The following is a 16,144-nucleotide window of genomic DNA, read 5'->3' as shown; positions in this document are numbered from 1 at the left end:
TTGCAGGAAAAAAATTCAGCGCTCGGCGACAAACAGGCCGCCATCTTGGACTCTCTACTCAAAACATAGCGAGTTCTCGCCAGTTCTCGCCTCAACTCTCGCGAGAGTGCAGTTTAACCTTGCTCGCTAGATGGCGTTGTTTGATTTGCATGTAGCATTATAGCCTTGTGTGCAGTGAATTACTGTAGGATTTTCTCTGAATAAGTATAAAACTGCTTTTAATCTCCTCTCTGCTTGGTAGTCACTGACAAAAAGGCATAAAAAGTACACTAATCTGAATATTGGTTTAATAAAATTTATCTAATATAAGAATATGATACTATATGATAATATAAGATTACAAAGTAAGATATCGACAACTACTATAGAGGATCAGGTTCAGGTTCAGGTCCGGACCTGAACCTAAACCTCTGGACTCGGACCTGAACCTGAACCTGATCAAGCCAAAAGGTATCCAGCCCTAACCCTTACAGTTACACATGTGATCTGTACAGACTATAGACAGGCTGGGCCTGTGTCATTACTGTAACCCTGGTATGGTGAGGAGACTCCCCATGTTCATGTAACCCTGGTATGGTGAGGAGACTCCCCATGTTCATGTAACCCTTACACATGTGATCTGTACAGGGTATGGTGAGGAGACTCCCCATGTTCATGTAACCCTGGTATGGTGAGGAGACTCCCCATGTTCATGTAACCCTGGTATGGGGAGGAGACTCCCCCATGTTCATGTAACCCTTACACGGTGAGGAGACTCCCCATGTTCATGTAACCTGGTATGGTGAGGAGACTCCCCATGTTCATGTAACCCTGGTATGGTGAGGAGACTCCCCATGTTCATGTAACCTGGTATGGTGAGGAGACTCCCCATGTTCATGTAACCTGGTATGGTGAGGAGACTCCCCATGTTCATGTAACCTGGTATGGTGAGGAGACTCCCCATGTTCATGTAACCCTTACAGTTACACATGTGATCAGTACAGACTATAGACAGGCTGGGCTTGTGTCATTACTGTAACCCTGGTATGGTGAGGAGACTCCCCATGTTCATGTACATGTAACCCTGGTATGGTGAGGAGACTCCCCATGTTCATGTAACCCTGGTATGGTGAGGAGACTCCCCATGTTCATGTAACCCTTACACATGTGATCAGTACAGACTACAGACAGGCTGGGCTTGTGCCATTAGTACAACCCTGGGGCTGGAACATGGAAAACACAGCCTGGCCAGACTGCCTGACCCACATACCCTGTTTTGTACATGCCTGTTTTGCACATGCCTGTTTTGCACATGCCCTGTTTTGCACATGCCCTGTTTTGCACATGCCCTGTTTTGCACATGCCCTGTTTTGCACATGCCCTGTTTTGCACATGCCCTGACTTACGAATTTATGTACATACAGTTGGTACATGCCCCAGGGATAAACAAGTCCACTAGCCCTATTGTCCAGGGCAAGTGAAAGTGCTGTTCGGGCAAGTGCATGTCCTACCCCACTTGTCCGATCGGGCAAGTAAGATTTTTCCATTGATTTTAGTGCAATTTTGATATACTTGTTACTTTTTACAGTCATGACATCAAGCAATTGTCTACAGAGAATTCCATTGCTGGAAGTGAAAATGCATATACTAGTAACAGTGACATTTGAATTTTGGGCAAGTGAACAATTGGTTCGGGCAAGTACATTTTTTATGTGCTTGCCCGATAGGACAAGTGGATTTTAGAAAACTTGTTCAACCCTGTACCCTGTTATGTACATAGCTAGATACATGTGCCCTCACTCACACATAACCCTACACAAATATCCAGGTGCACCCTATACACCCTTAGTAGGTACACAGCTCCAGTTTTGCCAAATTATGTGAATAACAGTGCATATGCAGCCTGTATTTCCAGCCCTAGCCTGGATTCCATACCCCAACCTCAAGATATATCTTTCGTGTTGGGGTCTGGCAACATGGCTGTAGAAAGGTTCTCGAAGGCCCGTTGATCCAGCTGCGTTGATCAGTGGGAGGAGAACCTAGGATTGATGACCACTTTCACCACAGGTAGCCAGCTACAACACACCACAGTTGGTCAGTAGGCTATCACAGTAGCGAATCAGCTACGTTATGGATTCAAAAAGGACAGTTGGGGGTCTTTAACCAATCATGGCAGGGGTGTAATTACCTCCTGCTGATCCTGTGTTGTTCTATTGGTGGATTTTTTTGCCCACTATAAGGTGCAAAATTGAGAAGAGTTCCTATCCCATCCGGCCAGACCCCTGCACGATAGATACTTGAGATCGGGCTGGGGTTTGGTAACCAGGCTATTCCAGCCCTGAATTGGTACTTGTAAGGAAACCCTCCACAGGGCACACCGGGCCTCTCAGCCTGCTAACGACCTTCAAGATTACTTCCCTGATAGGAAAGATGAAAGAAATCAATCCTACACCAGACCTGGTCAAGGCCGATTCTGAGTCTCAGACAGGAAGGGAAGGACTCAAGTTGGTCCTGAGGCAAACCATTTGTCCTACAGGAAATCTCAGAAGTTGAAACCTGAATGACGCAGTGATATCTACTCTCCAAGCAGAGGTTGGTGGGAAAAATTTTTCCTTCCGTATCTTTTTTTCTCCCGGCCTTCCCACCAACCTTTGTCACATTTCTCAAAGACCTACTCCTCCCGTTTTCCTTTGAGCCTCCGTCCCCCAGCAGAGGTTGGTGGGAAGGCCGGTCGAAAAAAAAAATACGAAAGGAAAAGGTCACGATTTTTCCCACCAACCTCTGCTTGGAGAGTAGTGATATCGACAGTTTGCATGGTAACCATCCACACGGCTGCCTTAGGAGTGAATAACCAGACCCCCTACTACTGACTGAGCAGTCCCGGTTTTCTGGAGTCTACTACCTTTCCAGCCGAACTTTCTGACCCTTGGCCTTTAGAATGATGGAATTTTGACCAACACTAAAAATTCCTGGTAATAACTCCTGGGCCTGCCTTTATGGGCCAGGGCAGTCAAGCTACAGTCACAGCACAACAGAGATACTGGGACCTCCCGATCGGTGGTCACTGTGGCTATAATTAAATTGGAGATGGATGTGCAAAAGTTAGGTGTGACGGGCCGTTCAGTGTAATATAACCAGCTGCTGCTGTGCCACGTGCCTGCGAAGCTGGTGTTATGCCGAAGGGCGGTTATACCGGCTATGTAGATATAGACACAGAAGCTGGTGTGTTACGCTGAAGGGTGGTTATACCGGCTATATAGATACAGAACTGATACAGAAACTGGTGTGTTACGCAAAGGGTGGTTATGTAGTAACTTATACCGGCTATATCATGTAGATACAGATATAGAACTGCTTTGAAATTGTACGGGCACGGTTTCCGTCCTGGCAGCCACACAGGTAGGGTTTGAAAGGGCTTCTTTATGAGACCTGTCCGAACTCAAACCCAACAGTACAGTCTGCATATCATCACTCTCCCCTCTCCTGTACGGGACCTTCTGAACACTTGAGGTCCCCTCTGTTCCCACCGTCATGTTCCCTGTTCCCACCATACTCACAGTTACGCACATTTGTAACCTTCAGGGTAAGACTGTCCAGGGACTGGGGTCGGATTATCATGGGCAGGTCAAAGGTCAGAGATCAACCCTCCCGATCTGGAGGTCAACTTGAACTAGGGGAACTCCCTCCATGGTTTTGTTTAAGGGAAGAAAAATGTCAAGTTTCTGCAGAAGTATAAACTCACTAACAAGCTAATAGAGAATGTTCCAACCTACCACTGGTACTTGTCTTCTGATTAAGTCTTTAATTACTGCAAATCCTTTAACTTAGTTTTAAGAGGTTTCAGCCAGCAACAAAGATGTAAGGAGATCTGCTGAGCAGGCCAAGTGTATGTCTTAAGAAGCTGACCCTAAACCGCCTGAGAAAAGTCTGAGTTAGCCTAAAGACTCCTTGTAGCAGGACCTGCAGAAGGGAAACCTTTGACCTCATCTGGTGCACAGATTACATTTCAGCAAGTCACAACAATCAACAGTCAGGGGCTGGGGCTTCTCATTGGAGCTGTTCCCATGGAGACCAGGACCAGACTGTTTCCATGGAAACCAGAACAAGCCTGTCTCCATGGAAACCAGAACCAGCCTGTCTCCATGGAAACCAGAACCAGCCTGTCTCCATGGAAACCAGAACCAGCCTGTCTCCATGGAAACCAGAACCAGTCTGTCTCCAATGAAATAAAAATGAAATGTCGTAAATGAAATAAAAATAAAAAGGAAACCAGAACTGGACCATTCCCATGACCAAAACTGGGTTGTTACCATGGAAACCTAAACCAGACTGTTTCGAAAGAAACCAGAACTGGACAATTTCCATAGAACTAGAACCAGACTGTTCACTACCTTAATGATTAATCTAATTTTCTTCTCTTTTCCTTCAGGATGCTTCATGCATTGGCTACATTGTAGTTCCTAGCTAGTCCCAGTCTTTGCTTCCTTTCAATTTCATGTCTTTCTTCTCATTTCCAAAACTGGAAATATTGAACCCCAGCTCCTAGATTATCAGGACTGTTGAGGTGCTGCTCCAGTCCCCAGATTTTCCCACCGGATCGCTGCGTTTGGGGAGACTTTCCCACCGGATCGCCGTGTTTGGGGAGACTTTCCCACCATTCTGCGGGCGGGTTTATCAGCAGAGAGGCCAGGATGTTAGTAAACACTGAAGTCCGCCGGGCACTGCTCAGTTTCAGGCTGCAGATGTCTGGTTCTCCCCAGACCTGGTCTTTCTAAAGTTGCTATTGGATGTTACGGACCACAGGATCCAGCCTGTAGAAATACATTACAAACCTTGTGCAATATTCGACTGTCTTCAGCTATTTAATAGGGTGCAATACATAATCCAGTTTTTGTCATGTTTTTTTATTTTTTTATTTCTCAGTTATAGTCAAACTTCGAAATGCTCAGCCCCTAACTCTTCAGTGTCATGGCTCCACAATCAGACCAGGGCAAAGATTCCTAGGGATTTAAATATGTTGTTAGGTGATCCTTACAGTTCACAGAAAATTTACTTCACAACATTGGAACACTTGGTTCACAATCTCTCAGCCAGGAAATTAGCTTTCATACATCAAACAGCAACGATGACCTTGGCTACAGTTGGTGTTGACCTTTGTAAGCTGCACACAGACCTGGGCTGTTACCATGGAGACGTCATGAGCCCCGCCCCGAATCTGCAGGTGTGTCTAAACGCTCTGCAGGCTGCGCTACCCAAGGGCTCTGACCTCGGCGACCTTGGACCAGGGAACAATATGGCCGCCACCACCCAGGTAACAGGAGCAGGTTTATGGTGTAGTAGGGAAGGTATGGGACTGTGACAAAAGCAGGGGTTTATATAGCCAAGGTGAGACACAGAGTGTTACATAACAAAGGTACAGGTATGCAGGAGACACCTGAGACGTGCCACAATACACAGGTGTGGATTTGGGGCTGAACAGATCTGTGTTTACATGGGGGGGAGGGGACCTACAAGGGCAGTTTCATGGTATGATTTGTCCAACTATTTCTAATTTTGATCAGGATATGATTAGGCTGTAGAACGTTTTGTAAAACAAAAACTTTGATTTTTCCACTAAAGAAGACTAACACACACACAAACACACAAACACACATGTATGTGTGGGCCAGTCAAACACTGGGCACATAAATATTGTCTGCCCAAATTTGCAGACATGCAGTAGCAGGGATGAGGGGGATTTGGGCCCACATTGTTGCACCAGCTCAAACAAACTGTACAGCAGTGTAAGACATGCAGTAGTAGGGACGAGGGGGATTTGGGCCCACATTGTTGCACCAGCTCAAACAAACTGTACAGCAGTGTAAGACATGCAGTAGCCTCAGTGTCAAACATCTGCATGCAAGACAACCCAACACACTTAGGGAGAAGGGTAGGCGCGACCATGACTCAGTGTACTTGGCTAAAAATACCAGCTGTAGTGACCACTAGTACTACTGCTAAGTTACATGTACATGTAGCTGCTTGATAGAGCATCATGCTTCACCTCAAATAACCTGGTATATCTCCCACCTCCTTGTGCATGTGATGAAGACCCACCAACAGAAACTAAAAACAAACACCCAACTGCCTTTACCAACAAACCACATGGGAATCGAACCCCACACCTCCTCATCCCGGAGCCCCTACATGTACAGGAGACCTGCCTTCAGGGAAGCTCAGCCCACCCCAGGCTGACACGCATGACGCCTGCTCGACTGACAGCTGAAGGACCCTGGGATTTACCCAGCAAACATCTGGAGCAAACATGGCTGTCCTGCGACTAGCAGCAACTGTGTGTGGCAGCGATATACCGCACTGCCTCTTCTACAAGCAGCGATACATGTACACTTCTACACATACACTGTACTGTCCCAGCTTCTACAACAATATAACAACTGAGACTGATCACATCAATGTGCTATATTGTCTCCTCTACAGGCAGCAACAGTAACTGTGGCAGTGTGCTACCAATACACTGCACACAGATGCACTCAGATGTAACACTCCTAACTTTCCCTTCTATGCTGATTGTGGAGCAGCGACATTGGATGGATCCCTCTGGAGTTCCCATACTTGCAGTTGCACTTGACCGCAGCCAAAGAACTATAATCTACATCACACATGCTCCAAGTCATGTGCATTCATTGCTAGCTACACTGATGCAGTTTCCCAACTTGCCATGGAATCCTTTGGGTGAGTAGCAGTGCCCAGACATCAGCTGGTTACCATAGTTACAGCATCATCATCAGAAGTAGAATTTTCAGCAAAAAATCTCACCCTGTTGTATCCATGGCAACTACTTCCATGAAGTTATTTTTGGTAGAAGCCATCAACAGGCCCTCCTATGTTATTGGTCAGGATACATACTACCCCCCCCCCCAGTCAAATTTATGGCAGTTGGTTTTACTGTTACGGTTTTGACCTTCATACAATATGGGTCAGCTACAGGCATGCCCCCCCCCCCCCAGACGGACAGCTAAACATGTTTATTACAACAGCTACAAAAGTAATGTACATCGCAGGCCTTCATCATGACCTTCAGGTAACCATGGGTCATGGAACAAGAATGCCCCCCTCCCTCACCGAGACAGAAACAGCAAACATCCATCATAAAATGTTTACTGCAGTGAGATCCTTCTGAGCTACTTCATAGAGGAATTCAATGAACTTTCAGCAAGTTAATGATGGAAATGATATCCCATGGAAGTTTAAATGCTGCTGCACACTTGACCTTCATCAAGGGTCAGATCTGCCATATTTGGGGAACTTGGGCAGGTTGATGGACAGGTCCCTCCCACAAACGCAGGGTCCGCCAGTTACAGCTATCAACATGCCAGAAATGACTGCAGCACTCCTGGTTTGTCATGTGTTTTGCCACTTGTACACCAGCATTTTGTTGCTTTTGTGAAATTGGCGAAAATGGTGGAGACTAGTACAGAAGAGTCTGGGGACGCTGAGATCTAACTGGGTGGGAGGGCGGTATCAGTGTCAGTGACCTTCCTGACCTGCCGGCAGGAGGGCAAAGGTCACTCATCCACTTGTCTAAAACTACAAATTGGATGTTGATAACTGAGAAATGAGATCCACCAGGGTCCTTCTTTCAAAAATCAGTTTCTATCTTTTTGAAGAGCATTAACACAAAACTGAGAATATTGGAAGTACTAGATTGAACAATGTAACATCACCTTTACATTGAAAAAAACAAATAAAACAATATAATAGAGAGAGATACCCAAAACAACAGAACATGAACATACATCCTGAAATAGACGCTTAGTATTTGGATATGGTAGTAAAAATTCCAGACTGATACAGGAGCCAGGCAGTTAGCCATGGTTGGCTATGTGGGGGCTCCTGATGAGAAATACAGATGACAACATGTCAATGTTTCTGAACTGTCTGCTAGAACTGGAAGGGAAGGTTCCAAGCAGGGGTCACTCTTGTATCAGGAAACTTCATGACGACTCCACATGTCACGAGGATCGGTCAGGCTCTCTCCCGGCCAGATGACGCTGGGGTAATCTTTTGCACACAGTATGAACTTTTCGTGCTATTGCGAAACAATCACAGGGCCCGAAGAAGGCTCGGCCAAAGATAGCTTAGCCAAACGATGATAGACTGCATGCCAGGTTCCAGTTCCAAACACTGGTCCCTGCACCAATTGTGGAATCTAAACCTTCTCCCTCAGATTCAGAGTCCCCCCTGTCCACCCCACCCCCCACAGGACCATCCCCCTCCCCCCAGCACTGATCAAAGCTGCCCCCTGTCCGGCCCACGGCCCACGGCCTGACATGGCTCCACATCTGCTGCGCCTTCAAGCTGATTTTATGGATGATATCCTCCTGAGGGGCTGACCTCAGGACAGGGGGCCAAAAGTCATTCCATCATATGGCAATACACCATCTGATAGCCCTGCCCACCTCTGGCTAGCCTGGTTACCAAACCCCAGCCCATCTCAAGTATCTGTCGTGCATCAATCCTAGGTTCTCCTCCCTCTGATCAAGGGCCTTTGAGAACCTTTCTACAGCCATCCTGCCAGACCCCAACACGAAAGATATTTTTGAGGTTGGGGTATGGTGTCCAGGCTAACCTCTGACAAACTTACAAATATAAAACAAAAACCTTCACTTGACATGACAATATGGCAGGCCTGCATCAACGCACTTTCTTGTTAGACATTCACATGTTTGTTTGTTTGTTTGTAACTACATGTTTTGACTGACAGACACTGAGACAGTTTCAGTCAACTGGGCATTTTTTGTGCTTATTAAAGTTATTTCTAATACTTGTTAACTCTTGTCACACGGAATTTTGCAATGAGTGACCTTTAATATGTCAATGAGCTGGTTGTGACAGAGAAGAAGCTATGTACAGTATTTACAGGTTCCCCTAGCTGTTTTAGATAAGCGCAATGCCCTGTCCTAAGGACTGCGACCCTTCTCAGTAGCATGCACGTGCAGTGTGCAACAACAGCCGGGCTTTGACCTCCCAACCTCTTGGTGCAGAGTTAGGGTCGCTGAACACCAAGTGAAACCAACCGACAGCTCGTCCCTGCCAGCCATTACTGAAAGCTGGCTGAGCTGAACCCACACATGGAAGCCATCCATGAAGCACTGTTTGTGTGGCCCCAGCCTACGGTCACATCGCTGCACACCCCCCATCCCTCAAGTGAACTCTGCCAGCGGTGTGGAAAGGATCCCACTTCTGGGAGAGCTCATTTTTAGAAAGGGGTGATCAGGATAGTTAAAAGGGTACTTACCGGGTAGTGGACACCTTCGTGCACGCAGACACCTGGGAGGGAGACAAGTAAAGGAAAAATTGTTAATAGAAGTAAATATCTTCTTTTTATCGTATACAAGATACATTCCTTAGTTTTCGACATTCAAATAGCATATAAAAATTCAAATTCAAATGCATTTTCGTATCATAAGCCCCATACATTAACAATTGTCTCCAAAGCAAGGAGAAACTGAACCTAGTATACAGGTAACATTCATCATTGTTGATGTAGTAAGATATCACATTACTAATAGTCTTGTTTCACTGTTATTGTCCCTCTCAGCTTGGCTTCCCGAAGGAAGATCGTCTAGGGATGATGCCCATTGTACTTCTGCTTTATTACAAGGACCGACTTGTTAAAGTATATAGAGGTACAATGCAGGTGTTTCATTCATTGATGTAAGTTTGCGATCCTGTGTGTGGCCACACAAATCAGAACATACTGTAAATGCATTTAATTTTTGCCATAGTTTTGTTTTGTGTAGCCTGATTTAATTGGGCCTCTTATTGGCCCGTCCTAAATGGCTGCGCCCAAGAAGAGGCCAATCGGCTCCGGAAAGCGGAGTTTGCGTTACACGGACTATGATTTGTGGCGGGGTGAACAGAGGTCTTTGAGGTGTTTGGATTTCATACTTGAAACAGCTCTGTAATATAGTAATAGTAATTATAGGAGGAAGACGTAGGTATGGTGTCAAGACTTAGCCGTCAGACTTAGGCACGATCTAGACACGGTTTTTCCCGATATCAGCGAGCCAACAACCTCTTGCCGACAGCTTTTTTTTCAGCGTCTAGATGGAACTGCAATATCGCCATAAAGATATTGGGAAAATTTCTCCCGAAAGGTCCGGACCATTCGCCCAATAGCTTAGCAGGGGTCCCCGACAGCTTCCGCGCGCGTGTAGATGTGTCCCGACTTCGGGAAGGCTCATTAGCATACAACGCGGGCTCATTAGGCTATATTATATAGCTGTTTATGACTGCAAGTGCCACGGGTGTCTCGCGGCCAACGTTCCAGATCCCTCCCGACATCTCCACAGATATCGGCAAAAACTGTGTATAGACTGGGCCTAAGTCGCCTCAACAACCCGTAAAAATAAAACCTACACAAACATTCCAAGATTCGCTGTACCATGTAGAACACAGGACTGTAAAATCATCTGGACAGGAGAATCAAGAGGATGAAATCCCAAAATAAACAAGAGCCTTGTAGTCATAACAGCAGGGATTAGGCCCAAAATTGGCTCAGTGTCAATTTCCTGCCTCAGATGCACACAATGGTTCCTACTGTCTGCAGGTTCTGTCTTCCTGTCAATCATGACTTTTTACTCCTTTACTGTACACAACAGCGTTAGGGTAAAAAAAAACAGAAGTGAAGTTTTTTTAAACTAATAAGTAATTCATAACCCCAGTCGTTCACTTAAGCACACGCATGCCCACACTCACACAAACACATGTCAGTGCACATACACACGCAAACAAACACACATGCCCCACACAAAAACACTCGCATACACACAGTCACACACACACACACACACAAACTTGTGCACACACACTCGCACACACACTCACATACACGGGCATGCACACAAACACACGCATGTGCACACAAACACATACACATGCACGCAAACAAACACATGTGCACACGCATATGCGCACACACACACACACGTACATACACACACACACGCACAACCACCAGTCTACTAACCGGAAGACTATACCACTAATCACCATGCACTTCAGCTACACAGCCAGGCCAATCAGACAGACAGCTTCAGCATGATCCCTTCTGTTATCCTGCAGACTTCAGTGTTACAGATATGGTCCTGCTGATTTTCCCATTCAGCTAATGTTACATGCACCACAGGGTTCTAGTAGATGGTACAGTTTAGCAATAATGGACCACAGTGCACTAGCTATAAATTGTGACCACCACTACGCACACGTTTTCAGACTGGGCCAAGCCAACAAGTGGAGAATTTTTGTTGTTGTTGTTGTTGTCCTCGTTTAACGTCTATTATTTCGCTAGACGTGGTCTCTTGGTGCTGAGTAACACATGGTTCGCTTTTGAGTCAATAGTCTCTCTTGGTATTTAACTCTTGGTTCCTTGTGCTTGAGAGTTGCTGGAGGAGTTTCTAGGAGAGTACGTCGAAACGGTGTGTACTCTCAATGTACTGGGAGAAGGCCATGTACATCTGTTTGTTGTACAGAATGGTGACCAGGTTATACATTAACTCTAAGTTATACATTATAGACTCAGCTGTATACAGCCCAGTTACCAACACGGTTGCCATACGATGTCCTCGACACGACATGAATCTCACTGCCACCAGGGTATTCTCTTACACCCAGTAGGAGTTTTACGGGTAATTGATGCAATAGGAACGGTTTCAACTGGAGCGAGACTCCTACCCAACCAAAAAACTCTACTCTACTCTAGGAGTTAATTGCCGGCAGCCAAAATTCCTACTGCTCGAAGCTACCACCAAGTGATTGTCCCAGCAGCAGTGCTACAATGCCCAGTCTGCCCAGAAAACAGCTTGGCCAAAGACATCCCAGAGTGAGACAGACTGGACCGATGCAAGGTTTTATATATCCTTGGTCTCAACCATTGGTCTGTGCAGCACTTTCTTATTTCAACCTCCTTGTTAGGCCCCGTTCATGATAAAAAAAATGAAACGGTTCTATCGGTTAGGCCTGGAAATCCGACAGCAAACGACAGGAAACGGTTTGCATTTTGCGTTCACGATGCAAACTTGCAAACCGTTTCAGTTCCTTGAAAAGGCAAGGTAACGCGACCTCTGACCCCTGAGGTTGTTGTGATCTTGTCCAAACTTGTACTTCTGTGTCAGATTATTGGTCTTTGATCGAAATTGAACCAATGTCTTACTGAATTCGAAGCTGGGTTCTGTTATGACCTTGGAAATGCCTCTGAAAACATTGTGGTCCCAATATATGCCATGCTATGACATTTCCACTGGATCTCCTGACACATTCCCCTTACGATATCAGGAATGCTAGCTCCTCAGTCGACCAGGAGGCGGCCCGATTATAGAAACGAATCGTACGATTGAAAACGCGGCCGAAACACCCGAATGACAGGTTAGAAATTGTACTTTTGCACCGTGGCGCCACCAAATATGAACGCACATGCCCGGATGTAAAACGGATCGCGCCGCTTTTGCGTTCATGATACAAATTCGCAATTCCGGATAAGGAAGAAACCGTTTCAATACTACCTCGCGAGGAGGTTCCGAACAAACCGTTTTCTATCGCTTCAGATCCGTTTCGGACCGTCCATGATGACAAAACTTATCCGTTTCAGCTGGCCTAACCGATAGTAACCGATAGAACCGTTTCATTTTTTGTATCATGAACGGGGCCTTAGTAGCCTAGATATCAGACCCCAGCCCGATGTAAAAAATGTATACACACAAGTTGTTTTTTTTAGGTCGGGTTGGAGTCTGGTAAGCAGGCTAACCTCCTTGCTTGGTATAATCTTTAAATCCGTGAAACAAATGATTCCATTGGACCAGCCTGACCCTACATGCATGTTCACGTTTGCAGTACAGAGTGTTATTTTCCATTTTCTGACCTGTTGATTTAAACTACAAACACAACTTTGGGAAATGATAACAGAACTTTGTGAAATACTAACACAACTTTCCAGACCGCAAACAAAACTCCTCAAACTGCTAAAACAACTTTCCTCAGGATGAAAGAACACAGCTGAGGTCCTGACAAATCTGGTGCAGCTGTCATTTCCAGGGCTAGGCTTACATTCTATGTGGACCTGGTTATACAATATACTTTATACTGCACATGCAGTCCTACATGTGACCAGAAACTTCACTCTCAATGTGGTCATCGTCATCAGACAAAACTTTTGCACACACAGCTATCTCTTCATTTTTTCCACCCAGCTCATTCATTTTAGGGTTAGAAAAATAAAATTTCATCAATTACATGTCATAAAATTCAGATTATTTGGATGGAACTTTTTGTCCCTGGACAGACTGAGAGGGACAGGTGGGACAGGTCCTGGAGTCAGTGGGGATGTCAGATGGCCCTGGTACCAAGGAGGTTCTATCAAGCCTCCTTGGTTGTGCAAAGCTTGTCTCTTCTCATCTCTTTGTACACAACAAGTTGTTGTGAATTACACCTGAATATCCCTGCCGGTACTGATTAGCATGACTGTGGGGTTAGTAAAACTACCGGTGTCACAAAAACTGTAATCATCAAAAACTTGTCAATAGACGACTACACATCACAAAAGGTAAAGAATTCAATTAAAAAAAGTGCTATTCTTCTTTTCCACTTCAAATTTGTGATCCGAATTTTGTATTCTCCAAGCACAGGTTGTTAGGGTTAGTTTTTGTTGCATTCTTATTTTTCACGGTTAACTTTAATGGTTACGAACGACTTCCTCCGCTTTGCTCACATTCACCAGAAGGCAGAAGTTTACTTTTAGTTCAAGGTACTCTCCAAGCAGAGGTTTGGAACTGTCTAAATCATCTATGTTGATGGGGTCTGATGACAGAAAAGCTGCACGTAAGAAAAAGGTCGTGATTTTCCCCATCAACCTTTGCTTGGAGAGTAGGATTTTGGTACTCTCCAAGCAGAGGTTAGGCTCCAGCTGTTTTTGACACAGCAAGATAAAATACAAAATTGAAAGCCTGATAAAAGCGACTATAAAAACGTTTAAAAAAACAGCTAGAGCCTAACCTCTGCTTGGAGAGTAGGATTTTGGTCTTCAGGTGATGTTATCCACAAAACCATGTTAGTTTAGCCTGATCTAACAACTGTTATGTTAGCTGGGACCAGACACAGACAGCAGTTTGTAGTTCAAGTTCAAGTACATGTACTGTGATGTAAGGTTACCTCCTGAGAAATTATTGTGCCTAGCTGCAGGCCAGGCGCCAGTATAGGGATAATATGCACTGAGAACAGTTGATACAGCTAGTCATTCAAACTTGGCTTGCAAAAGTTATCTGAAAGCAGTGAGTTTGATATGTATGGGGAGAACATTACTCTCCCTGCAGAGGTTCGAGTAACGTGTTTTTAGACGGTTTTGTCTGGCTTTCTATTTTGCACCATTTTCTTCATGTCCACCTGCCATACAGAAAATGGTACAAAAAAGAAAGCCCAGGAAAAAATCATCTAAAAAGTAAAAAAAAATGTCAAAAACCGCCAGAGCTGAACGTCTGCTTGGATAGTAGGGCCCCATGTTTAAAACAGGACAGAAGTCAGAGTAAACAACAAATATTGGACTGGGGAGGGCAGACTCTAAAGTATCAGGGTTTCCTGCTGTTTGTACGCAAGCCGTTTCAGACAAAATTCATAGTAGAAAAGTTTCTCACATCTTTTCCTTGGTAGAATTCATGAATGTTCAATGCCCAGCTCAAAACTCGCTCAACAAACCTGTGCACAAGTTGTTATTAAAGCTTGCTGCTTGAGACTAACGTTATATAACGTCAGTATCCAGCGCTAGAATCTTATGTTCTTCAAAAATTATGTCATAAAATCATTAACGTTAGAAAGATCTACCTGATGTTACAAATGTTTCAAAGTCAGAAATCACTTCAATTTGAACGGAATTCAAATTATTATTCTCTGCCCTAAACATCCTTCAATAGTAGTACAATGTAGTTTGTATAGCAGCCATGCTGCACGTGTTAAAAGCTAAATGCAGGTCTATGTTTAAAACGTTGACAGGACAAAACGGCCTGAATTTGTGGCCTGATTGCGAATCAAAATAAACCGAGACCCTCCTCCGGCCTGACTAGGGCGCGGGGTGGGGAGAGTTAGGGACGTGCTATTGTTGTGCGGAAATCGTGCTATTGTCGTCCGTAAGCCGCACTATTGACGTCTGGTTCTAACCAAAACAAGGCAGGTAATAGTTACCGTGTGTGGCGGGTAGCAGAGCCAGGCTGCTCAGGACGACCAGCAGGGTCCTGTAGGCTCCACAGCGTCCCAACATGGCTGCGGCGAGGCTAACTCCGGCTGGGAGTCCTCAGGCGCCGGGCAGGCCAGTCGGCGGGCGGGCAGGCAACTCCGCCCCGCCGCGTCCCGTTATACCCGCCCTGGAACGGTACGGCCACGAACCCGGCTATCCACGAGCCTGTCCAGGCGGAATATCCCGTTCTCTCGGCGGCCCCAGGCCCGGGAGCGCCCGTGGGAAGCTTGTCGGAGCGCCCGGCGGCAGGCCCGGAGGAATGTCGGCCACACAGTCGGGCCGGGGTCCGGTTTCACCCCGCCAGTGGACCGCGACTCACCGCGCTACGGAGCTCTGTCCTCCCGAACACGCACCAATACAGCCCGGTTAGTCCGATGGCGACGTCTCCGAGGGATTCTTGCCGTCGTTCAAGATGGCCGGAGCGTCTTGAAGGACCGCTACAAGTCGAGAAGTCGGAGAGAACGTCTTAAAAACGGTCCGTCTCCGACTGGCAAGACGCCAGACATACACATGGAGCGGACTGTACCACTCGGGCGGAAGGGGGAGGGGAGTCTTTCAAGGACATTCAACGTTTACCATTGAAGGAGAAAACTCATTGCTTATATGTATGTATTCATAATAATCTAAATATACTGGATTTTTTTTTCTATATTTATTTTAATGCAACTTGAACTCTCATGATATAAGTTATTATAACGGTTGACGTTTAAGTGTGCAAATTCTGTGGTATAAAGGAAACAGCAAGAGTCGCAAGGAAAGTTTTTTTTTTTAAACCAAATTTGAGAAACACGTATGAAATACCAAATACAACCACAAGAATCAATCTGAACACCAAAGAAATGAGAACATACACATCCAAACGGCAACTTTTGTAACGGAACATCC

General features: G+C 45.6%; 1 protein-coding gene across 1 annotated transcript in view; it reads right to left on the bottom strand.

The window, feature by feature from the left end:
• Positions 1–15,805, bottom strand: part of LOC118411892 (extracellular matrix protein FRAS1-like) — a 97,946-nt gene extending 82,141 nt beyond the window's left edge. The window contains exons 1-2 of the mRNA XM_035814384.1: positions 15,208–15,805; positions 9,278–9,309 (exon numbers count right to left, since the gene is read on the bottom strand). Of these exons, the coding sequence (XP_035670277.1) occupies positions 9,278–9,309; positions 15,208–15,283 (108 nt within the window). The 5' untranslated portion in view covers positions 15,284–15,805. The remainder of the gene's footprint in view (positions 1–9,277; positions 9,310–15,207) is intronic.
• Between the last annotated feature and the right edge of the window lie 339 nt (positions 15,806–16,144).

Source organism: Branchiostoma floridae, chromosome 3, assembly GCF_000003815.2.
Source record: "Branchiostoma floridae strain S238N-H82 chromosome 3, Bfl_VNyyK, whole genome shotgun sequence".
NCBI lineage: Eukaryota > Metazoa > Chordata > Leptocardii > Amphioxiformes > Branchiostomatidae > Branchiostoma > Branchiostoma floridae.
The sequence above is the reverse complement of the archived record's forward strand: the minus strand, read 5'-3'. Positions and strand labels throughout refer to the sequence as shown.